The sequence below is a fragment of the Dendrobates tinctorius genome, unplaced genomic scaffold (genome assembly GCF_039654945.1).
Source record: "Dendrobates tinctorius isolate UK_male_01 unplaced genomic scaffold, ASM3965494v1 ptg000120l, whole genome shotgun sequence".
Lineage (NCBI taxonomy): Eukaryota > Metazoa > Chordata > Amphibia > Anura > Dendrobatidae > Dendrobates > Dendrobates tinctorius.
This window is the reverse complement of record NW_027361788.1, coordinates 28,541,280-28,567,037: the sequence shown is the minus strand read 5'-3', so window position 1 is coordinate 28,567,037 and position 25,758 is coordinate 28,541,280. Positions and strand designations below refer to the sequence as shown.

Sequence of the window (25,758 nt, the reverse complement as noted above, 5' to 3'; positions counted from 1 at the left end):
TTTACAGCTCGTTGCCTAGGAGACTGACCACCGCTACGTTCAAGCTTGTAAGCACTGCGCTGAAATTGACTGGGATTAGGAGGCAACATTGCGTGCTCTAGCTTCAAATCAGTGCCTACAAGCTCAACCGAAAAGAGCTTGTAAGCACCTGCGTATGTTCTGTCTAGCAGTGGAGGACGGTCTCCAAGGCAATGAACTGTAAACAAAAAGTGTTAATACCTCAAGAACGGCTGAAAACTTTAACAAGCAGTAAATTGCAAAATTGCTCGTATTTACAAGCTAACCAACAATACCCATTTACGAACATGGAAGGGAACCCTTTTAAAAAGTGCCCAAAACATAAATCAGTTTTTTTATGCAAATTGAGCCATAAATCTGCATTTGTCTCTCTTTCCCCAAAGTCGGTGGAAAGTAAAACTCAAGCCGAAAAATCTTTTGGACTAAAGTATAATTTTACTTGAGATCTATGCGAACATGAAGGACAAGTGATTTGCATGTACATTTTTTTTTTTCTAAAAGCCAGAACAAACAAAAGGCCCGTTAAGACAAAAACCGGCCGCCTGATGCAGGCGGACAAACGTAACGAGCTAAAAAGCTCCTGGGGGTGATGTACAAACATATAACACAGTGGATGGCGCTATTCTCTTGATCTCTCTGCAAGGTATGGAAGACATTAATGCAGCGCCCGGCGGAAAGATCAAGTCTTTGGACTGCAGAATCTCATGCAACAGGCACATCGCTGATGGTGGAAAACAAAACTAAGGCGTCAAAGCGGATAACTAAACTAATAAATACAATGCAAATATGGGGGAAAGCAACAAAACAGCCTTAAATTGCGGTAACAGTAAAATGTGCGCAATGACCTCATTAAATAGATATAACGAAACATTTTAATCGCACCGCCCCTTTAAAAATCACCCACCACAAAAAAAAAAAAAATGTTCTTGGTGATAAAATTTAAAAAATGCAGAAAACACAGTTGAACGGTCGTGATAGAGATGGGATGCCTGCCCCGAGTGCAGACACACAGAAGTTTGGAAAAGCATAGGATGACACAGCCCCCGTATTAGGGCTGCATTATCTGCTGTACAGAGGGCGGCCGAGGGGTTAACACGGTCAATACCTCAGCTAAAATCCTCCTATCTAGTGTAAAGCAGAGGGGCCTGGTAGAGATAACACTGGGCTGTATGGAGGCGCCTCTTCGGCACAATGGGGCAGGATGCACTGCGCTCTCTCCGGCACAGTGGGGCAGGATGCACTGCACGCTCTCTCTCCAGCACAATGGGGCAGGATGCACTGCACGCTCTCTGACCGGCACAATGGGGCAGGATGCAGAATTAACAGGAAAGCCACGGCACTGCTGGTATACGGTACTCAATTAGGGTCCAAATCCATTAACAAGTATAGCACAAAAACCTGGCACTCCAGTGAGAGTCCTCTCCTGTACCCAGCGGTGTTCACAACCGCTTGCTCGGTTTTGTGGACGCATTGGCAGTCAGTGACCTGTAGGAGTATGGTGGTGGTGCGGGCAAAGAGGCTGACCGATGGGAGTACGGTGGTGGTGGGGGGCAAACAGTCGGCCCGGTGGGAGTATGGGGGAAGGGGGACAGTCCGCCCAGTGGGAGTATGGGGGAAGGGGGACAGTCCGCCAAGTGGGAATATGGGGTTGGGGGGGGGAACATTCCGCCCGGTGGGAGTATGGGGGATAGTCAGCCCGGTGGGAGTATAGGGGGAGGGGAAACAGTCTGCCCGGTGAGAGTATGGGTTTTGGAGGACAGTCTGCCCGGTGAGAGTATGGGTTTTGGAGGACAGTCTGCCCGGTGAGAGTATGGGTTTTGGAGGACAGTCTGCCCGGTGAGAGTATGGGTTTTGGAGGACAGTCTGCCCGGTGAGAGTATGGGTTTTGGAGGACAGTCTGCCCGGTGAGAGTATGGGTTTTGGAGGACAGTCTGCCCGGTGAGAGTATGGGTTTTGGAGGACAGTCTGCCCGGTGAGAGTATGGGTTTTGGAGGACAGTCTGCCCGGTGAGAGTATGGGTTTTGGAGGACAGTCTGCCCGGTGGGAGTATGGGGGGGGGGGGGGGGGGAGGGAGATAGTCCGCCCAGTGGTAGTATGGGGGGTGGAGTAGGGGAAGAAAAGCACTAGAGGGGGTGAAGGAATGAGTCCAAGCCGGAGACAGAAAGTCTGCTTGGTGTCTCCTTCTTGCCCCAATTCAGTTGAAAGACCTCTCCCTATTCACACATAGGGAGACAGCAGGTAGACCACCTCAGAAGGGTCGGGAGAAGCGAGAGGGGAAACGCAGGGTGGACCCAGCCCCATCATCAAACTCTTGTTTTCCCTCTGATGCTGCAGTTAAAGCGGTGATTTGTCTGTATTTCTTTCTGCCCAATGTTCATCAGCCGTGCTCTCTCAATGGGTTCCCTTTGAATGTGCCGGTTATGTGATGCCATGGAGAAACCTCTGGACCAAGTGGATATGCAGAGTTGTGCCCTATGCTGGGACTCAGGGGTGGTACAGGACACAAGCATGCAGAAAAGAGCCAGGTTTCATGCGCCAGACATAAGATACTATCATTTTTCCTCAGAGTATTCCTGTAAATATTCTAACAGTAATGGAGAAATCTACATGTGTGGTGTGTATGTGTCTATGTATACACACAGTGTAAGTGATTTCCAGCAGTCCTCTGCATTGCACAGCTGAAAGGCGATGTGCGTGGTGCTGCCCATCCTTGCCGTCACCCATGTATAGTCAGAGCAGGGGGCCCTAGGTTAGTATCGGATTCCCCGCTTTGGCACAGTGGTCTGTTACGTAAGTTAGTAACAAGCAGCTTAGCTGGAGCGATGGGAACATTTACATTAAGGCTCTATAGGGATTGGGTCAGGGAAAAAAAACAAACCTATAAATAATGAAAATTCAAGGAAAACAAAAATGGAGGCGATAAACGCACATGAAATAAAAGCACCAAGAGCCCTTCCTATGAATAGCAGTAGAGGAAGAAGCATGGGATGGCGGTAATGACTACTAAGTTAAAGCTGTCTGCCTGGAGATAGGACGTCTGTGCAGGACAGGAATGGGTGGCAACCTTCCTTCCCTTCCAGGGTCATCCAGTATGTGAGGCCTCATACGACAGATGCCAGATCGCTGTGTTCAGTGCTCATCACTCTGTATTGAGAATAAGCAGAAGCCCCCGATCACCCCCAGTGCCAAGGTCTCATAAGGATTTCCCTTGACTTGGGTCCTTTCTCACACAGGTTCCTTGTCTGCTCTGGTTAACTTCTCCTTCACCTCCAGAGGCAAAGTGTTGAACAAATCCTCCTCCACCACGAGTCCGCTGCGTTTTAGGAGGTGACATTCCCCGAGCTCCACGGGAAGACACTCCAGTCTGTTACCCCTCAGCTCCATCTGGCCCAGATTGGTGAGCTCGCCCACCCGAGAGGGCAGAGACTGCAGGCCGTTGTTCCCTAAATTCAGGGTACGAAGTTTCTTGCACTGGAAAAGCTCCGGCGGCAGGTTCTCAATCTAAGGAGAAGAGAAATGGGTTAATTTTACAGGGAACGTTCTGATGCTGGTCACATAGAAAGTGGTCAAAGACCACTGGAGACCCCTTTAAAATGTCCAGAATATTTGCACCCTCTGTCAGGCAAGGTCACATTGACTATGTAATCTATTAAAAGGGTATTCCCATTTTATGAAGTCATAAGTCGTAAAATTGACGGGGCTTGCTGGCAGGTGTAGATTTGCAACAAGCAGAATTTACTCTTGTTACAAGAAAACTATTTCCAGGAAGGGAGGACAAGTTGGGTTATCCACTTGCCAAGTAACAAAATATTGAACGGCTTTAATTATTAAAATCCCTTTTACAGAATATGCACCAGCTGATGAAAATAGGCAAATACTGCGATGGTTACTTTGCAACAGTTGTGTTAATGTCTATATTAATCGGCTGGGAGAGGAGAGCGTGGGGTACTGTGGTTTTGACTATGCATGGGTTGGTGGAGCTTTTGAGAAAACTAGTTGTTCTATATTTTCTTCAAAGAGTGGCCTTTGTATTATGTAAATGGATGGCATAGTTAGGAAAACACCAACTCTATGGGTGGCCAAAATTTTACCTCGCGGACACCTATGGACCCTGAAAGAAATACAACTAGAACCGGGTCAGCATTTTCCATGTTACATTATGCAGTGGTGCAGCTCTATGCACAGCGGGTGACCGGGCCACAGTGTAGGGGAAAACTAGCAAAGGAGGTCAAAGTGTGTGGGACCAAGACTGGTCATAAATTGATAGAATATCCTAGAAATATACCATTATTTTTTTTAAATAGACAAACCCTCTTTAATTAAGAAATCCCTATATACACAGATCTTTAATTAGTATAATACTAAATAGTTGTCTCCAATCTATGACTGCTCAGCTGCAGTGTGATGGTGGGGTGGTAGTTTTGTAACATAGTGGAACCCCTTCCCTAGAGCTACGCTATGCAGATGCCCACTTATGGGATATAATCGCATTCACTGCCTGGCACAGAGTAACAGTTTGCCTTAAAAAATCAGGGGTGCTAATACTTGTGAATTTTGAAAGAATAGATACTCACATGGTTGGCAGTTACGGCAAAATACTGCAAGTTCTGAAGTTGCCCAATCTCCGATGGGATACTTGTTAGGGAGTTGTGGCTCAGGTCAAGATGACGAAGCTTTCTGCACAAGCACAGCTGAATTGGTATTTTGTCTATCTTGTTGCGGTTGAGGTACAAGCGCTCGAGGCATGCCAGATTGCCAATCTGAATGGGGATGTAGGCGATATGGTTATACCAGAGCTTAAGGCAGGTCAGTCTGTGCAGGTGCTGGAAGCTGATAATCTCCTCGATGGTCTTCAAATTATTATCCTTCAGATCGATTTCCTGAAGGTTGTGAAGACTAAAAATGGAGTGAGGAATTCTCTCCAAATCACAACGCACCAACTCCAGTTCTGCAAGGTTCACCATCTTTTTGAGACTGTTGAGGACCATCAGCTTGGTGCCCTCATTGTTGACAGAGAGCTTCTGCAGGTGGACGCCCACATCGGTCACGACTTGGGGTAATTTAGTCAGGTTACTCTTCAGCCTCAACACTTTCAACCTCTTCAACTCTCGTAGACCATCGATGACGATATATCGGTTGTTCTCGGAGCTCAGGTTACCAGTCAGGTGCAGCTCCTCCAAGTTTTTCAAGCTATAGATCCATAAAGGAATCTCCTTGATGTCAGTAAATTTGATATGCAGTGACTTTAGGTTCTCTCGGAGGAAGGCTAAAGCTGGCGCCTCAATTTTAGCAGCTGTGTGATACAGCCAGAGCTCCTTTAACCCCAGTAGCTGGGCGATGCTAGGAGGGATGGTGACATCTGGTATAAGTTCTAGTTTCAAAACTTCCAACTCAACAAGGTCAAACACTGTGTCGGGGATACCGCTCAACATGAAAAGGTGCAGCTCCAGCTTGTCTTGGGAGTTCTTGGTGATCCTTTGCCGTAGTTTATCCAATGTCCACTCATGATTGAGGTTCAGCTGTCTCAGCTTATTCTCGCTGACTTCCGACAAAAAGACGGCAAAGCGCTTCGAGTAGAGTGGATCGTACTGGTCGATGAGATGCAGCATGAACGCAAAGTCATTCTTCACATCCGGGATATCGCTGTAGCTGCTCTCTTCTCGGATGGACTCGAAGGAATATTTTTTTAAGGACCGCCTCAGCATCCACCAGAGTGTGTAGACGCAGACCAGTCCATAAAAGCCCACCAGACTGATGTAGAAAGAGGCTAAGATTTTGAACAGGGTTGCCAGTGGATGAGCACAACGATACATTCGATAGCCGGTTAGGCTTTCAATGTCCACCTTGCAGTCCACATCGAAAGTAATGCTGCTAACGTAATACACAGTGTAGCAAAGGATCAGAATAAACTTGATGACTTTGATGATTGTCTGCCGCATATAAAGCCTGTATACTATATCACCTTCTTCTACATGAGTTCTGAACTTCTTCACCTTTTCGAATAAGGCTTTGGCCTGCTCACCCTCCTTTTTATCCAAGACGCCGGTTTCAGTTCTGTCAACAATCCCCTGTTCCACCCTGGATTTACTCCTTTGAAGCATGGGCACGGTGGCTTCCACATCTTCGCTTGCTGTAGAAGACTTCTTGTCCACCGAGCCGTTCATCTTGCCTCCGGCCGGCTTAGTATCGCTTTCTTCCACCACGGTTTCAGACAAAGCTCGAGTTGTCCATGGTGAATCAAAGCATTTGAGAAGGATGGATACAAAATGCTCCAACTTGGAGCTGGTGCGGGGAAACTTAAACCAGAAATTACTACAGGCTAAGAAGATCAACGTGTGCAGTAATACGAGGTAAGGAAAGTACTTGGCGAACCAGTGCAGACGATTTTCATAGCAAACGGCATCAACGTAGTTATACTGATGTCTATCCAAGTCGTATTTGATGCCAGTCGGGCCGAGATCAGGAGGTGGCACCAGACTACTATTGGTGTACTCTGGTTCTGGAGTTGTCCAGGCACGGTATGAATCATTACAGCTGTCATGGGTGACCCATTTACAAGGCAGGCAGATCATCTTATCCTGTGTGACCTGCAGGGTTCCCCCAAACACCGCTATCATCAGCATGACGATTGAGATGTAGTCCGTGAAGACATCCCACCATGGTTTCAAGATGCGATAAGCCGGTTGCGTGTCAGCAAAATACCGCAGCTCTGTTACAGGGATCATGGCTCACCTGGAAACAAGCAGACAGAACAGCTTTCAGTAAAATCCCTGAGAAACCTGACATCTAAATATACCAGCAAGGAACAGGTGAGGACAGATTACACAAGGGGAATGGATTAGACATGATACAAAGGATATTAAAGGGATCATAAAACCAACACTTCTCACACTTTTGGGAATCGTCGTTGCAGTTTAGTCAGCTAATCTACATACAACAAGCGTCTCAGACCACTGATCTCATACAGCCCCTCTAAATAGTAAGAGGGTTGGATTAAAGGGGCCTGTAACTTGCCATTAATATGTATTTTTTTAACCTGGTGTAACTGCCGCTGATCTCCTGAATCCGGCGTTGTTTTCTTTTGTTACTGCGCCTCTCCATACCTAAGATATGACCTCTTCTTCACTGTACAAAAATCTACTCCTTTTAGCCAAGTGGGAGTGGTCCCCAACTCTTCTCTGTGGGAGTCTTCTTGAGGACCACACCCATTTAATGAAAATACTAGATTCATATGCAAGGAAGAAGGGGTCATATCTCAGGAACAGAAAGGAGCATGGACAAAAGGAAAAGAATGCCGAATTCAGTAGAACAGCGGCATTTACACTAGGGGTATTTATAAAAAGTGACAGGTCCCCTTTAAACATCAATTTTAATCCACAAAGAAATAAAAACAACAGATGCCAGGAGATAACGGACAGGAAACCACAAACTGGGGCTGAAAATTAAAACCTACTGTCAAGGAAGGATCATCTTCTCTTAAACCCTACATTACTAAAGCTTTATTCTCAAAAAGCCAGTAACATGGATGCAGCTACTCATTCGACTTACAAACAACTCAGCCGGACCGGCTAGCATGTAAAAATAAGGGAGCCAAGCCACCTGGTTTCTATCTCAAGTGTATGGCCAGCTTTAAAAAAAAAAAAAAAAATGAAAAACACTAAGCTTAAAGACAGCGCCACATCTGTCCACAGGCTGTGTCTGGTATTGCAGAACCTTTCTATTGCAGTCTATAGCCCTAAAATGCAATAATAATGGAAAAAAATTACAGTACACATTTTCTGACCCTGGACAGCCTTTTGAAATGGGATGGATCCATGTTTGTGCTTGATCTTTACTAGCAAAACTCTTGGATCCATAGTTCTTCACCCACTATAGGCAATATATTAACAAGGTAATAGACAACCAAGGGTTTTTACAGACACTCATTAACCCTCCGAGGATTCTCTGCTGCTCCAGATGTCGAAGTGACGTGCAGGGCTGGGTTAATAAGATGCATTTCCTACACACTCGGGGCACGCACGCTGATTCATTCCAGCACAAGGTCACCTTTCACAAGAAGCCGCCAACAACAAAAATAGCGTGAGCATCCTCAGAATACATTTACAAGCATCACCCACCACAGCATCTACCAATGTACAGTTAGAACTTGGTAGCACTGACGTATATGGACATCGTCAGTGCTACCAAATCATCGGTTCTTGGTCAATTTCCCCTTTAAGAAACTATTATTCATTGAAGGGTTATTCCCAAGATTAAAATGTATCACCTATTGGGGTCTGACAGCTGGAATTCTCCCCAATCCTGAGAACAGGTTCTGAAATGCCAGAATGAAATGAGCCGCCATCACTTTGTTAATTTTCTATGGGAAGAAGACAATAAGGGTATGTGCACATGTTGCGTATTTGCTGCAGATCCGCAAGTGATTTACAGTACAATGTTATTCTATCGGGTAAAAAAACCGCTGTGCACATGCTGCGGAAAAATCCGCACGGAAACACAGCGTTTTTACACCCATTCCAATACAGGAACCCACAGGTGTAAAAACGCATAATAAATCCGCAAGAAATCTGCATAAAAAACCTGCGGATTCTGCAAAGAGATGCAAATTCCGCGCAGAAAATTACGCACAGCAATCCGCAACGTGTGTATGGCTGGTTGGAGTAGAGCGGTGGCTACACAAGTACGCCACTCCATTTATTCTCTATGGAACTGCAAGAGATAACGCTCTGCTTTGTCTCTGCAGTCCCACATCGAATGAATGAATGAATGAATGAAACGGTGGTGTGCATGTATGGCCACCACTCTAGCCCAACCGGATATACACGCCACGGTTCTATTTTTCTCTCTGCCGGTGATAGCCTAGACCAGCCCATTTCTTTTTTCTCCATAAAGAGAAAAATGGAGTGGTGACTGGACATTCTGATCCTGCATTTCCGAGCCCCATTCTCAGTGATCAGACTCCCACCGATCTATTCTCTGGACTTTTGATAATAAAAAGTATTTTTCCAACATTAAAAGTTAATTGTTGTTAGTTTTCTCCTTGTTATAAAGAGAGTCTTAAAAAGAGTGTTACAAAAAAAAAAGAAAAAAAAAAGACTGTTCAAACCAAACAAAGGCGCTAGGTGGCCTAAAGGCCCTGTCTCACATAGTGAGACAGCTAGCGAGATCGCTGATGGTCACCAGTTTTGTGACGTAAAAGCGATCTCGCCACATGTGACACATAGCGGCAACCAGCCCCCCCGCTGGATATCGCTGATCGTGCTCGAATGTCCTGGGCCATTTTTTCATTGTCGGCGTCCCACTGGCCAGCGGGCATCGCTGTGTTTGACGCCGACGAGCGACCTCGTTGGCGACGCAGAATTCAGGCTGGAATCGTTCAGAATAGCTGATGTGTGACAACGCACCAGCGATCCTTACCAGGTCGCATCGTTGTCGGGATCGCTGGCGCATCGTTTAAGAGATCTGCCCGTTTGGCAGCTTACTAGCGACCATTTAGCAACGCACCAGCGATCCCTACCAGGTCGTATCGTTGTCGGGATCGCTGGTGCATCGCTATGTGAAACAGGACCCTAACAGTTTTGTATGCCTTTCAGGCTACCTGTTTCTATCTCCACCCTCCTCTTTCTTGATTGACAGCTCTGGCTTTACAGGAGCCAGAGAAAGATGGAAAACAAGTAGTTGAACTGCTTGGCCACGCCAAGCAGAGATCAAGCCCTTGTGCTTGGTTTGAACAGTTATTTTGTGCCAACAGACTCTCTTTCAGATGGCCATAAACAAAAGATTAGTAAAAATCCAACTGATACATAATACAACCGAGAACGTAACCGACTGAATTGTCAGGTAAATTGTATAAATAATAAAAAAGGAGATTTTTGTGTACTCACCGTAAAATCTCTCTCTTAGCCTTTAATTGGGGGACACAGAACCGTGGGTGTTATGCTGCTGTCCACTAGGAGGCGACACTATGCATAATCTGAAAAAGATTAACTTTTGCTCCTCCTCTGCAGTATACACCCCTGGACAGCGTCAGCCTTCTCCAGTTTTGTGCAAAAGCATTAGGAATAACATAACCATGCCTGTAAGAAGGCCACTATGTATGAGCTCAAAGAACAATATGAGAACTCAGCCGTAACAACGGCCCATAAGGGCAACAGGGTGGGAGCTGTGTCCCCCAATTAAAGGCTAAGAGAAAGAGATTTTACGGTGAGTACACAAAAATCTCCTTTACTCTGTCGCCCAATTGGGGGACACAGAACCGTGGGACGTCCCAAAGCAGTCCCTGGGTGGGAAGCAGTGGACGAATATTGTGCTGACAGTCCCCTAGATTTGGGGTACTGCCGCCTGCAGGACCCGTCTACCCAGGCTCGCATCCGCTGAGGACTGGGTATGCACTCTGTAGTGTTTTGTAAATGTGTGGAGGCTAGTCCAAGTGGCTGCCTTACACACTTGTTGTGCCGAGGCTTGATGCCGAATGGCCCAAGAGGCCCCTACCGCCCGCGTAGAGTGTGCCGTGATACTGGCCGGAAGAGGAGAATTGTTAAGGCGGTAAGCCTCTTGAATGGTGGATTTGATCCACCTAGCAAGGGTGGCTTTGGAAGCCGGTAGGCCCTTGCGAACGCCTTCTGGAAGAAGGAAAAGTGAATCAGACTTCCGGAAGGAAGCAGTCCTAGATACGTAAATACGCAATGCCCTGACAAGGTCAAGCGTATGCAGAGCCTTCTCCACTCTATGAACGGGAACCGGGCAAAGAGATGGTAGTGAGATTTCCTCATTGAGGTGGAAGCTGGACACAACCTTCGGAAGGAATGATGGGACTGTACGGAGAACCACTTTGTCCTGATGGAAAACTAGGAAGGGTTGTCTGCAGGAAAGTGCTGAAAGTTCGGACACCCTGCGTAGCGAGGTGATTGCCACCAGAAAAACCACCTTCTGTGATAGAAGGCAGAGTGAGACCTCCTTAAGGGGTTCGAAAGGTGTCTGCAATGCTGTCAGGACCATGTTGAGGTCCCATGTCTCCAATGGATGTTTGTAGGGGGGAACCAATTGGGAAACCCCTTGGAGAAAAGTCCTCTCTTGCGGCTTGTTAGCAATACGCCTCTGAAGGAGCAATGAAAGCGCTGACTCCTGGCTCTTAAGCGAGCCCAGGGATAGCCTGGCGTCCAAGCCTGACTGAAGGAAACCGAGGACCTTTGGAAGAGAGTAGGGAAGTGGGATCAGTCCGTGAGATTCGCACCATGTAAAGAAAACCTTCCAGGTATGATAGTAAATCCTGGCTGAAGCTGGCTTTCGAGCCCTGATCATGGTTTTAACGATGTCCGGTGAAAAACCTGCTTGGGTCAAAACCCAGGTCTCAATGGCCACGCCGTCAAATTGAGAGCCCCTGAGTTCTGGTGGAAGAACGGGCCTTGTGACAGAAGTTCGGGACGTGTGGGGTGACGCCAGGGGGCGTCTGCTGTGAGTTGCACGACGTCGGCGTACCATGTACACCTGGGCCTGTCTGGCGCGATCAGGACGGTGGGAACTCTGTTATGATTGAGTCACCGTAGGAGGCAAAAACAGAAATGCTAGCTAAGTCCTGAAAACCAGAGAAGTTGGCAACTATCAGATTACAGACCCCTGAACCTATCAACACAACTAGCAGTAGCCGTGGGGGGGGTTCCTACGATGACCTAGACCCCTCGATCACAGCCGGAGAGATACATAGGCCTAAAGAAGGAAAGGGGGAATCTAACTGCCCCAGAGCAGACCCCAAAGCAATAGGCAGCCCCCCACATATAATGACGGTGAAGCAAGATGAAAACACTTACACAGACAGAAAGACAGGCTGAGCAAAGACGGGGCCCAAAAACTACCTAGATAGGAACGGATAGGAAGGCTGCTGTCTGCAATCTGCCAAAACCCTATCAGAGCCAAAAGCCAGCAAGCTGATATAAAAATGGCCCTGAAGCAACTAAGCTTCAAAAACTAAATCAGCACTCAGGTACTTTCAGAAGACAGAGCTCAAGGAACACTGCACACTCCAGCAGGGAGTGGCAGAATCCAAAAAGCAAGAAAAACAAAAACAAATCTTAGATGCAAAAAGGCAAAACAGAAAACTTAGCTTTAGGAGAGCAGGAATCAGACTGGTGTCCAAGAGTCCACGGAGAAATCACCCGCAGGGCAGAAAGGGCGTAGGCTGCCTTAAATCCAGTCAGAGACTCCACTCAGCCAATCGTCTTCATTAGTCCCAGGTGCCTGATAATCAGGCTCACTACCTTCCTTCACTAGAATAGGGAGTTCACCAGGCCTCAGTGACGGAGGGGAAAATGAACTCACAACAGAACTCCCTCTTGTTTGATCTTCCTCAGGACTCTGGAGATCAGGGGGAGGGGTGGAAAAATGTACAGAAGCTGGAACTGGGTCCAGTCCTGAACCAGGGCATCTGCTCCGAGCGACCACGGATCGCGCGTCCTGGCCATGAAATTGGGAACCTTGGCATTGAGATGGGATGCCATTAGATCCACATCCGGGGTCCCCCAGCGATGGCAGATCCGACGAAAAATTTCGGGATGGAGAGACCACTCCCCCGAGTCCATTCCTTGTCTGCTGAGATAGTCGACTTCCCAGCTGTCCACACCCGGAATGTGGACCGCAGAGAGTACCGACCTCGCATCCTCCGCCCAGTGTAGGATACGTGTTACTTCGTTCATCGCCTGGATTCTGCGGGTCCCGCCTTGATGGTTCACATACGCCACCGCCATGGCATTGTCCGACTGTACTCTGATATGAGAGTCTGCTAGCAAGTGATGGAAGGCTTTCAATGCCAGGAAGATGGCCCGAATTTCCAAGATGTTGATGGGCATGTTCGCTTCCGTTGGTGACCACTTGCCTTGCGCTCTGTGATGTAGGTGCACCGCGCCCCAACCAGTCAGGCTTGCGTCGGTGGTCAAAACCTTCCATTGACCTAAGAGAGGATTTTCTCCTTGCAAGTGAGGTTGGCTTGAGCCACCAGTGCAGGGACCTCCTGGTTTTCGATGATAACCGGAACTCCCTGTCGAGGGAGAACGGATTCCAGGACTTGAAGATGGCCAGTTGAAGGGGTCTGAGGTGAAACTGGGCAAATGGTACCGCCTCCATTGCTGCTGCCATCCTGCCGAGTACTCTCATGGCATACCGGAGAGATCGGGGGGACTTGCGGAGGAGAGTGCGAACTCCCAAATGGAGGGCTAGTGCCTTGTCCCTGGGGAGGATCACCAGACCCCTGGAGGTGTCGAATAGCATCCCTAGGAAGGCCAGAGACTGACTCGGGGTAGTCGATGACTTCTGTAAATTGACTAACCATCCCAGGCGACTCAGAGTGTCGATTGTGATTGAGACGTTGACCTCGCAGTGCAGTCCTTGAAGGTGGGGGCCTTGATGAGAAGGTCGTCCAGGTATGGAACGACTAATATGCCTCTGGAGTGTAGAACGTCCATGGTAGCTGCCATGTCCTTTGTAAATGTTCTGGGAGCCGTGGCGAGTCCGAACGGGAGGGCCACAAACTGGTAATGGTCTTGGTTGATTGCGAATCTAAGGAATCTCTGATGGGCGGCAGCAATTGGTATATGCAGGTATGCGTCCTGTATGTCTATGGAGGCGAGATATTCTCCTTTCTCCATGGACGCGATGATTGACCGGAGGGACACCATGCGAAAGTGACGAACTCGAACATACTTGTTGAGTTGCTTGAGGTCTAGTATGGGTCGGACGCTGCCTCCCTTCTTGGGCACCACGAACAGATTGGAGTAGAACCCTTGGAAGCGCTCGTCTGCTGGAACTGGTACTATAACTCCTGCTTGAAGGAGGGAAGAAACCGCTTGATGGAAGGCTCGAGCCTTGAGTGGAGGTTTTGGAGGAACGGAGAGAAAGAACCTGTTCGGTGGGATGGTAGTAAACTCGATCTTGTATCCTGAAGACACTATTTCCTTGACCCACCTGTCTTCTGTAATAGGCAGCCAGACCTGATGAAAGAATAGCAGTCGTCCGCCTACAAGTGGGGTGTTTTCCAGAGGCTATGAGTCATGATGAGGGGAAAGTCTGAGCTTTTCCTCCTTTGAATTTCGTCTGGCTTGATTTTGACTGCCAGTTCCTGTCCTGCCTCTGTGCCGCCCGTGTGTTGTCTCTGCGGGGGGAGCGGTTACGATTTTGTGCTGGGCGCGAGACGGACCAGCCTGAAGAATTCCGAAAGGATCGGAAACGAGATTGATTACGTCTTTTAAACGTGCGTTTTGGTTTTAGTTGAGAGAGAGAAGTACTTTTACCCCCGATAGCAATGGATATCATTGTATCCAGCTTTTCACCGAAAAGACGCCCACTGAAGTATGGGACATTTGTTAGAGACTTTTTTGAGGCCGCATCCGCCTTCCATTCTCTCAGCCAGCGAATACGTCGGATCGTGATGGCGTTTGATGCTATTCCCGCTACCCCTCTTGCAGAATCCAACGCTGCCTGGACCATGTAATCTGCCACTACTGAAATTTGCACCGCCTGGTCCGCCAGCTGAGGATTTGAAGCTTGGAGGCCCTGTTGCAATAGTTTAGCCCAGGCCATAATGGCCGTGGCTGCCCAAACTGAAGCAAACGCGGGAGCCAAAGAGGCACCAGCCTCTTCATGCGTTCTACCTGTCTGTCTGCTGCGTCCTTGAGGGTTGAGCTGTCCGGCAGTGAGAGAAGCGTTTGTGCTGCTAGCCTAGAGACTGGGGGGTCCACTTCAGGTGGATCTGTCTATTCCTTAGTTTCCTTCTGTGGGAAAGGGTACTTTGCTTCTATGTATTTGCAATTGCGGAATTTTTTCTCAGGCTGCGAAAAATGCTTGAAAAGTATTTTTTGAATTTCCGGGTGATTAGGGAAGACCTTAGATGGTTTCTGAACATTCTCGAAGGAAATCTTGTGATCTGGTGCTTCCGGGGTTGGATCAGAAATGTCCAGCACCCAAAGGATGGAGGAAATTATATCCTCAACTAGCGCCGTATTGCTAGGGGGACAAGGGAGCAGAGCGTTCTCTGTTTCATTATCTGAGTAAGGGTGTGTGCAGACGCTGCGGAATCCGCTGCGGATTAATCCGCACGGATTTTGCAAAAACCGCAGATAAACCGCAGGTCAAAAGACCTGCGGATTATCTGCGGTTTTGCCTGCGGTTTGGTCCTGCGGATTCACCATCTCCACAATGGTGGAGATAGGAACCCGCTGCGGATTCCGCAGAAAGAATTGACATGTCACTTCTTTCTGCGGTTTCAAAACCGCAGCAAATCCGCGTGGATTTTTCCGCAACGTCTACACAGTGTTTTTTTTTTACCATTCATTTGAATGGTACTGTACGCCGCAGCTAAAACTGCTGCGGAAACGCAGCGGAATCCGCAGAGTGTGCACATACCCTTAGAGTCACATATGCCCTCCGAGTCTTGCGCATCGCTAAGGAGCTCCCTAGCGGGCGAACTAGCGCGGAGGTGTTCTGTGGTCTGGGATCGTTGTGGAGATCCACATTGTCTTTCTCTATCAGGGGACTGTCTAGGTGACCTCGAGCCACTGTCTCTCTCCCTGGAGGGGGACGACCTAGTGCTATGCGAAGACGCAGATGAACGCGACCTGTGGGTCCGCTTACATCTCAAACTGTCGGAAGCGGCATGTCCCTGAGACCGGATGTCCCTTTGCTGGGTAACGTTCATAGCCGAGACATGACCCTGCAGTAATGTGGAGGTCAGGTTATCTATAGACTGTGTCATAGACTGCGACATCTGAGTCGCCCATTCCGGCGCAGTAGCGGTCGCAGAAGCGTTGGTAAGGACTTCTTGGGGTTCTGATCCAGTGTTTTGGATACAGTCCCGGCAGTGCGGGTATGTGCTGCCGCTGGGGAGAGTAACCTTGCAGGCTGTGCAGACTGCATAAAAGCAGTCTTGTCTGGTCCTCTTTCTTGAGCCCGACATAGTGCCCAGAGGCTGATTAGCAGAGGCCCTACAGAGGTATCTGCGCAGAGGAGAAGAATAGGGGAGCGTTATATGAACTCACAGCTGAGTACAGAGAACCCAGCTGTGATCTTACCCCACCGGTGCGCCCCCTAGGTCCAGCGGCGATAAATCCCAGTCCTGTGCCCCCCAGAGACCGCTGTGCTGCCTTCAGCTATGTCTTCTGGTGCAGCAAGATGGCCACCGGAATTCTGAGGTGGAGGGGGAAGGGGCGAAGAGCCGAAAAGGGCGCACAGAGCTATGTAAAAGCGGGCCCTTCCTGTCTCGATCCGCCCCTTCTATGACACTGCAGAGTGTCATTTTCGTCATCCGGGGGGCGGCAGCTTCGGCTAGGCCGAAGCCACGGCCTAAATTTGAGATCTATGCCTAGCAGGGCTCCAGGACGGTGCGGTTGCCCGTGGGGGGGTTGGATTTAACCCAGACACCCACCCACCCCGGAATGAAAAAGAAGGCTAGTGGTGGGGTCTGAACGCGCACTAGGCCCTGTGGAGGGTCCCTTTGAGGCGCTGTGCAGCAGAGAATCCGGTCTCTAACAAGTGCTCTGCCTTGCTGCATCTCCCCCGGTCCCAACCGGAGCCCGCAGCTGGACTGGGGTCCCTGGGCTTGTAAGCGTCCGAATGGTGCCTGGTTCAGGCCCCACCTGCGGTGTCTCAACCTAATACCCCCAGAGGGGGATTAGGGAGGGTGCTGCCATCACCGTCAGGGGGCTTCGTCGGCGGCTCAACCTCAACTCAGAGCTAAAGGGAACTGAGGGGGGGGGGGGTTCTCAACTTCGAACCAGTACCCGAAGGACTGGGGAAGGAGCGACATGAGGAATAGCCACCTCGACCTCAACCAGGTACCCCTAATAGGGGACCAAGGAGGGAGCCATGCTGGGAGTCTCGCTGGAGACCCGCTTTTCTTCATCTGTAGTCCATTGGAAAAAAAAAAAAAGACGGCGTAAAAACTCCTAGGTGTGCCTCCTTGCGACACTAAGCAAAAACTGGAGAGGGCTGACGCCGTCCAGGGGTGTATACTGCAGAGGAGGAGCCAAAGTTAATCTTTTTCAGATTATGCATAGTGTCGCCTCCTAGTGGACAGCAGCATAACACCCACGGTTCTGTGTCCCCCAATTAGGCGACAGAGTAATAGAACATGTGCTTTACCTTTATGCAAACTTGCAAATGATCGCTCACAATCAGCCCATCGTACCATACTTGCTAATAACCAAAAAATTGCAATACAACTCATTTCACTTTTTGCCAGAATGTCTCCCATGATAAAAACTCACTTTTGAGCTATTGCATCTTTTCGTGTCTGCAACAGCCAGCCCCATTACAAGTGATCTGTACCTGTGCTAGATCCGGATCTGGAAATTTGGGCCTTCTCTTACGCTCTTTTTTTTTTGGAAGCACTGACTTTTACGGCTGCACGCTTAGATGAGAAAGTCACACAGTGATGACGAGCTTGTCGCAAGGCGCTGTACGGGGAACTGGCAAGAACCGTATGGCTCAGCTTCCTCTGCCAGAACGATGGATTCAGCCCGAACCAGTCACAAAACACATAAAACAACGTGACGCAGATTAATAGAAAGGAAATCAAAGTCCACGCACAATAAGACAGGAGACGTCTTCCAGCGCTGGGTGAGCGGCCAAGAATTCACTTCTCAGAAATGATTACTGGCAGCCCGAGCCCTGGCTGTGCCCCAACCTGAGCACCTCCACAAGGTGACCAAACATGGCACAAATGTGTCTGCCCGAGGAGGGGGCAGTGTAGTAAAGGGTTACCCATTACGCACGAAACAACCCTATGGCTCAGTGTTTGGATGACTCTCAAAGGAGGGCGACGACTAAAAAGCTTACCCATGTAGCTCGTGTTTGGAGGCTGGCTGACAACCATGTGGGACTTATAATGGTGGCTAATAGTGGATGTCGCCATAACATGTGAGCCCTGAGAGTCTTCTACCAAGTACATGTGGGGAAAGTCGTCATCCTGGCCTTAGTAACAAAAATAGGAAAAAAAAAATAAAAACAAAAACTTTTTTTTATCGTAAAACGTCCTCCCCAAAAAAGTAGAAAAAATAATTAGCAAACAATAAAAGAAGCAAAAGAAAAAAAAATGGCAAAGTAAAAGGAAAAAACAAAACATAAATCAATCCCTAAAAGTGATGCAATGGAAAAAAAAAAAAAAAAAAGTGAAAGAAAACACCTGCTTGTCAGGACCTTTTCTGAGCTCCTGAAACAAGCAGCCTTGTAAAAATCCTTGAAGAGAACAGCAGGCCCTAACTGAGTGTGACATTTTTGGGTGAGGGAAGGGCGGCAGCAACCTGCTCGCTCATGTACACTCCACTTCATACGCAGATGTGTGGCTGTTGAGATCGGATCAGAAGACTCTGGCCGATCTGGACATTGGGGTGTGTACTTGGACCGTGAATGATGGAAGCGTGAAACGGTCTAAAGTTGCCCACAGACGATCAATAGCGGATTGACCAGCAGCTTCTTTCCCTTGGAGGACCCTCCAATCCTTCTCATACACGCTCAGTTTAGAGTGCACATATTCTCATAGGGAAGAATGGAAGCTGCTGGCCAGCCACCTGTGACTCCCTGGAGATCAAAGGATCGGGCATGTTGAAATTCAACACGCCTGATGCTTCTCCCAGTGTATGGAGAAGATCAGGTCTATCATAAAATGAATACAAATATAGAAAAACAGGGATATTGTAGATGTATCACCTCTCTATTCAGCACCATGTAAACGCCTTTTATGAGCTTTGTATGGAGCTGCTGAACCAGCAGCGGACACAGGAGGTGAATAATGAACCATTTAAACGCTGCGGCTAAACGCCGCCAGCGGCATCGAAGTGGCTCAATCGGCCAATTACATCTCAGAAAAAGTCGGCACAAATCAAGATTTTCTTTTTAACAAAGTTCTGAATTTTTTTTTTTATCCACAAGCTAATAAAGAATCCAAAAAGTGAGTTTAGGAATTGCGTTCTTACACATTTTTTTTCCCTGTTTTCCAGTACCTTGTACTGTGAACGGTGGTATTCACAACTACGTCCCTTCTTTCTGCGGATTCCGCAGCGGTTTGACACCTGTTCCATTGTACAGGTGGCAAACCGCAGGGGCAAACTGCTGGCAAATCCACATTACACTTTACCTGCGGATTTACCTGCAAATTTGCGTGGAAAAATCCGCAGCAGAATCCGCACTGTGTGCACATGCCCTTAGCTGTCTTTTTCTGAGCTCCTCTCAGCTGATTTCTGACCATAGACCACATCAAAGATGAATGTACAGGGAAACAAAGAGCTTGTAAAAGCAAAACGGTGCAACATTTTTAATAACTCCAATTGCAAGAATGATCATTAGATCAAAGTACCTGCATTAAGAAAAAACGATTCCAAAACGTGGACAACTGCTTTAAATGTGCTGTGCAGCAATATTGTACAGAGCGGGGGCAGGAACCAAAGGTGTGTACAGGTTAGCTGGCAGCAGTAACTCAGCACTGGCACAGAATGGCATGGCGGGTGTGGTGTCTGCACGGCTGAGTCAGCGGAAAACACGGAGAAATACACAGATCTAAAAGTAGAACAGCGGCTCTCAGCAACCAATCAGGACGCTTCTCTTAAATTGCAACCTACATGAGGAAATTAAGAGCTAGTTAGAGATTGGTTGCTGTGTGACTACAGGTGCAGGCACTCACCCTGGGATATTAGCGATGCTATCTGTGCTCTGACGGAGTGTGAAACAAGTGCAATGTCTGACTGATAAAGCAACAGCGGCAGGTCCCCAACTCCATGGGAGCAGCTACACCTGAAAAAGAAAATGGAGGAAAAATTAAAGGAATTTCTTGACTCCCCCTGAGACCTCCATATCAAATGTTACTGGCACTCTGTATATTTCCCCTGGTGCAGGTTCATCAAAACACCCTAATGTGTTTGTTCTTATGTATATTTTCAATAAACAAAGTTTAAAAAAAAACACCCTATTGGAAAATATCCTAATAAGGATTGGCCAACGAAAAGCAGCAGGAGTGACGAATGTATGATCACTGGGGGTCCCATCGATCACCTGATCAAGGGTCCTGTGAATGGAGCAGTGGTTGGACCCTCAGTGATCAAAAGAAGAACCTAAGGCAATGCAACCTCTGGAGGACCGTGTAATACCGAACTCTCCCTATGGAGGCGCCGGCAGCTTCCCACAGATGTAAGTGATCATTGCCGGGGTCCTGTCTGATTTCAGCAATATTGTGGCTTCCCCTACTGACTTCGGTAACGCACAAGTCTTCCTGCTGACACAGGGGCAGACTCGTTACCACATATAACAGCTCTGTAGGGTAACGAGCCCTGCCCCTGTGTCAGCAGGACGGGATCACGATGGGTTTTTTTAGTCTCTGAAAAGAAATGCTTCTGTGCAATCACAGCAAGCAGTGATCTTGAAAATGGTGAGGAATTGAAACAAAGACGAGTGCACACGCTGCAGATTTGCCTGTGGTTTTCCCCTGCAGATTGACACCTGGACAATGGAACAGGTGGCAAACCACTGTGAAAACCGCAGAAAGAAGTGACATGCTGCGGATTTAAAACCGCAGCAAATCCACGTGGAAAAATCTGTAGCATGTGCACTGTGGTTTTGAAATCCCATTGGCTAACATAGTACTGTACAATGCCTGTGGAACTGCTGCAGATCCACAGGGCCGAATCCGCAGCGTGTGCACTAGGGTGACCGGATCTCATATGGGGGGGAAAAAATGTCAGAATCTTGTCCGTCTGGACCCCACAAAACGATTCCCCTTTCCAGATATTGAGATAGCCAAAATTTGAGCTCGATCAAACGACGTTGCAGAAATAGCCCTGACCACATTTTCGAACCATTTGTGGTATTTGAATGCAGAGTTGGTGGGATTATCGTTTTTTGATCCCACCATTACAGACAATGAAAAGTTGTTAATGGCTAATAAATTGCTCAGTAGCACAGATGAACCATCAGAGCACGCTAACCTACATGAGTTGATAATTTTACATAGTTATCTAATCTATTCTAGAGCTTTTGTTAAAGTAGTTTTTGAAACGTCAGAATATAATGCTCGGCATTTGCTTACAACTTGCAGGACATATTGCTTTTGTTCTTCATCTTTTATCAGAAGGTCGGTAAAGTCGGTTACTTCCTACCTCTTAATTTTTCTTTCCTAACTTTTGGATTTACAACCCTAGCGTGCTCTGATGGTTCATCTGTGCTACTGAGCAATTTATTAGCCATTAACAACTTTTCATTGTCTGTAATGGTGGGATCAAAAAACGATAATCCCACCAACTCTGCATTCAAATACCACAAATGGTTGGAAAATTTGGTCAGGGCTATTTCTGCAATGTTGTTGTCACATTCTTTATAGTCTAACAGACTATGCAAAATACCTAAATCTTAAAATACCTCAATTTGGATTTTTTCAAACTTTGAGCGACGAGCGGCACGGGTTAACGTCGTTTGATCGAGCTGAAATTTTGGCTATCTCAATATCTGGAAAGGGGAATCGTTTTGTGGGGTCCAGACGGACAAGATTCCGACATCGATTTTTTGCGGTCACCCTAGTGTGCACATACCCTAAGGGTGTGTGCACATGCTGCGGATCTGCAGCGGATTTGGCGCTGTGGATATGCAGCAGTTTCTGCTGTGTTGTAAAGTACCTTTATTTTCAATGGAAAATGAAAACCGCAGTGCACTTGCTGCGGATTTGCTGCAGTTTTAAATCCGCAGCATGTCACTTCTTTGGGCGGAATCTGCACCTGCTCCATTGTCCAGGTGTCAATCCGCAGCAGAAAACTGCAGGCTAATCCGCAGATAAACCGCAGGTCTTTTGACCTGCGGATTTAGGCTGTGTGCCCATGTTGCGTTTTTTTAAGTGTTTCCGCAGCGTTTGTGCCGGATCAGACGCTGCAGAAATGCTTAAAAGAAGCTTCAAATTAATTAGCATGCATTTTTGGCTTTTTGTGCCAATGCATGCGTTTTTAAATGCTCAGGAATTGCTTAGCGGCTAAAAACGCAGCATGCTCATTAATTTCCGCATTGCTGAGCGTTTTTAGCCTTCCCCAATGCTCCCAGAAAACACGCGTCAAAAACGCGTCAAAAACGCGCGTCTTTTGTGCAAAAAACGAGCAAGAAACTTGTGGAAATAAAACACTGTTTTCTGGGAAGGGGATCAGTTTCCTGAGCGTTTAAAAACGCTAACGTGGGCACATAGCCTTAGACAAATCCACGCGGAAAATTCTGCAGCGTGTGCACACAGCCTTAGTATAATAATGAAGGCTGTGCAACTTATTTATCATACAAAAGGCAGATTTAGGCTATGTGCCCACGCTAGCGTTTTTAAACGCTCAGGAAAAGGATCCCCTTCCCAGAAAACGCGCGTTTTTTGACACGCGATTTCTGGGAACATTGGGGATGGCTAAAAACGCTGAGCAATGCGGGAATTAATGAGCATGCTGCGTTTTTAGCCGCTAAGCGATTCCTGAGCGGTTAAAAACGCATGCATTGGCACAAAAAGCCAAAAATGCATGCTAATTAATTTGATGCATCTTTTAAGCGTTTCTGCAGCGTCTGATCCGGCTCAAACGCTGCGGAAACGCTTAACAAAACGCATCGTGGGCACACAGCCTTACTCTAAACATTTGAAAAATAGAGCGCGGGCATAGCATCTGGTGGTGGGCATGATATCCCCTGATAAGTTGCATAAATAAGCCATCGGCATTCAGATGGTACCGGACAGTGTGTGATATAATATACTAACCTGGGAAAGATGGATATAGATGATAGGTACAGTAGAGACACACATTACATAGAACAAAGTGAAAGATACAGTAGAATATATTTAAAGATAAAGAGATCAGATCTACAACTGATGTAATGGACAGATACAATATATAGTAGATAGATACAGTAGATATACAAAGGATAGAAAGAGACTGGAAGAGATACAAGAGTAGAGTACATACGAAGAGAAAGATACAGTAGAGATCGATACAGAGGACTGAACATTAGATACTGCAGATCGAAAAGATACAGCAGATATTGGAAACTATATAGAAAGTCATAAAGGAGATATACAGCAGATATGGAGGATATATACAGTCAGAAGATTGAAAGATACAGCAGAGATCCATATAGTAGATAACAAGATACAGTAGAGTATATAGAAAGATACTGCACATAGATATACAATAGATATTGTGGACAGAAAATAGAAACAGATTGTAAGATACAGCAGATGAGTGGAAAGTAAATAGATTGAAAAATAGATATATGTATACACAGATGGATACAGTATATAGACTATACAGTATACACAGATGGATACAGTATATAGACTATACAGTATACACAGATGGATACAGTATATAGACTATACAGTATACACAGATGGATACAGTATATAGACTATACAGTATACACAGATGGGATACAGTATATAGACTATACAGTATACAGAGATGGATACAGTATATAGACTATACAGTATACAGAGATGGATACAGTATATAGACTATACAGTATACAGAGATGGATAGAGTGTATATATAATATACAGTATATACAGATGGACACAGTATAATTGAGTATACAGTATACACAGATGGATACAGTATATAGACTATACAGTATACACTGATGGGATACAGTATATAGACTATACAGTATACAGAGATGGATACAGTATATAGACTATACAGTATACAGAGATGGATAGAGTGTATATATAATATACAGTATATACAGATGGACACAGTATAATTGAGTATACACAGATGGATACAGTATATACAGTTGATTACAGATGGATACAGTACACAGATGGATACACTATATACCGTATATACACAATACACAGATGGATACAGTATATATATAATACAGTATATAGTGGATACAGTATATACAGATGGATACAGATGACACAGTATATACCATATATACAGTACACAGCTGGATACAGTATATACCATATATACAGTACACAGCTGGATACAGTATATACAGATGGATACAGTATATATAGTAAATACAGTATACACAGACAGATCCAGTCTATATACACAGATGGATAGTGTATATAGACTATACAGTATACACAGATGGATACAGTATATACAGTTGATTACAGATGGATACAGTACACAGATGGATACACTATATACCGTATATACACAATACACAGATGGATACAGTATATATATAATACAGTATATAGTGGATACAGTATATACAGATGACAGTATATACCATATATACTGTATATACAGTACACAGCTGGATACAGTATATACAGATGGATACAGTATATATAGTAAATACAGTATACACAGACAGATCCAGTCTATATACACAGATGGATACAGTATATAGTGGATACAGTATATACAGATGGATACAGATGACACAGTATATACCATATATACTGTATATACAGTACACAGCTGGATACAGTATATACAGATGGATACAGTATATATAGTAAATACAGTATACACAGACAGATCCAGTCTATATACACAGATGGATAGAGTGTATATAGACTATACAGTATACACAGATGGATACAGTATATATAATATAGTATATAGTGGATACAGTATATACAGTTGATTACAGCTGGATACAGTATATACAGTTGATTACAGATGGATACAGTATATAGAACAGAGTATACAGTACACAGATGGATACACTATATACCGTATATACACAATACACAGATGGATACAGTATATATATAATACAGTATATAGTGGATACAGTATATACAGATGACAGTATATACCATATATACTGTATATACAGTACACAGCTGGATACAGTATATACAGATGGATACAGTATATATAGTAAATACAGTATACACAGACAGATCCAGTCTATATACACAGATGGATACAGTATATATATAATACAGTATATAGTGGATACAGTATATACAGATGGATACAGATGACACAGTATATACCATATATACTGTATATACAGTACACAGCTGGATACAGTATATACAGATGGATACAGTATATATAGTAAATACAGTATACACAGACAGATCCAGTCTATATACACAGATGGATAGAGTGTATATAGACTATACAGTATACACAGATGGATACAGTATATATAATATAGTATATAGTGGATACAGTATATACAGTTGATTACAGCTGGATACAGTATATACAGTTGATTACAGATGGATACAGTATATAGAACAGAGTATACAGTACACAGATGGATACACTATATACCGTATATACACAATACACAGATGGATACAGTATATATGATATAGTATATAGTGGATACAGATTACACAGTATATACCATATATACAGTACACAGCTGGATACAGTATATATAATATACAGTATATACAGATGGATACAGTATATATAGTATACACAGACGGATCCAGTCTATATACACATAATACACCGCACACTCAGCCCTGCAGACTGTGACATCGGACAGGAGTCCCTACTGCCTTTGCAGCCCGCACCTTTCTCTCCGTCCCCCCCACCACATTCCCACATGGTACGCTGCTCACCACCGGTAACACCCGGTTCTTTCCCTACTAGTCCTACCTGACGCCCCGGGATGCGGCCGGTCCCTCGTCTCCTACTTTCCGCTTTGTCCCTCGCCTCCGCAGTGCTCCACATCTCCACCACCCCCGGAAGTGACGCTATGTCCCGGGGTTCGGGGCCGCCGGTATCCCGAGGGTTGGGTCAGGGAACCGGTATCCTGCACTGA

At 46.2% G+C, this 25,758-nt stretch overlaps 1 protein-coding gene across 3 annotated transcripts; it reads right to left on the bottom strand.

Moving 5' to 3' along the window:
• Nucleotides 1–431: 431 nt before the first annotated feature.
• LRRC8A (leucine rich repeat containing 8 VRAC subunit A) lies at nucleotides 432–25,739 on the bottom strand. 3 transcript variants are annotated; one of them, XM_073540981.1, is made up of 4 exons: nucleotides 25,593–25,739; nucleotides 19,679–19,788; nucleotides 4,593–6,750; nucleotides 432–3,519 (listed from the first exon to the last, which is right to left on the bottom strand). In XM_073540981.1, exons 3-4 carry the CDS (start codon nucleotides 6,741–6,743, stop codon nucleotides 3,244–3,246), a joined length of 2,427 nt encoding a protein of 808 aa, XP_073397082.1. In that variant the 5' UTR covers nucleotides 6,744–6,750; nucleotides 19,679–19,788; nucleotides 25,593–25,739; the 3' UTR covers nucleotides 432–3,243. The 3 variants fall into 3 exon arrangements, with proteins under 3 accessions (XP_073397082.1, XP_073397084.1, XP_073397083.1); XM_073540983.1 differs by lacking the exon at nucleotides 25,593–25,739 and adding an exon at nucleotides 20,142–20,255; XM_073540982.1 differs by lacking the exon at nucleotides 25,593–25,739 and adding an exon at nucleotides 20,047–20,155.
• Nucleotides 25,740–25,758: the final 19 nt, after the last annotated feature.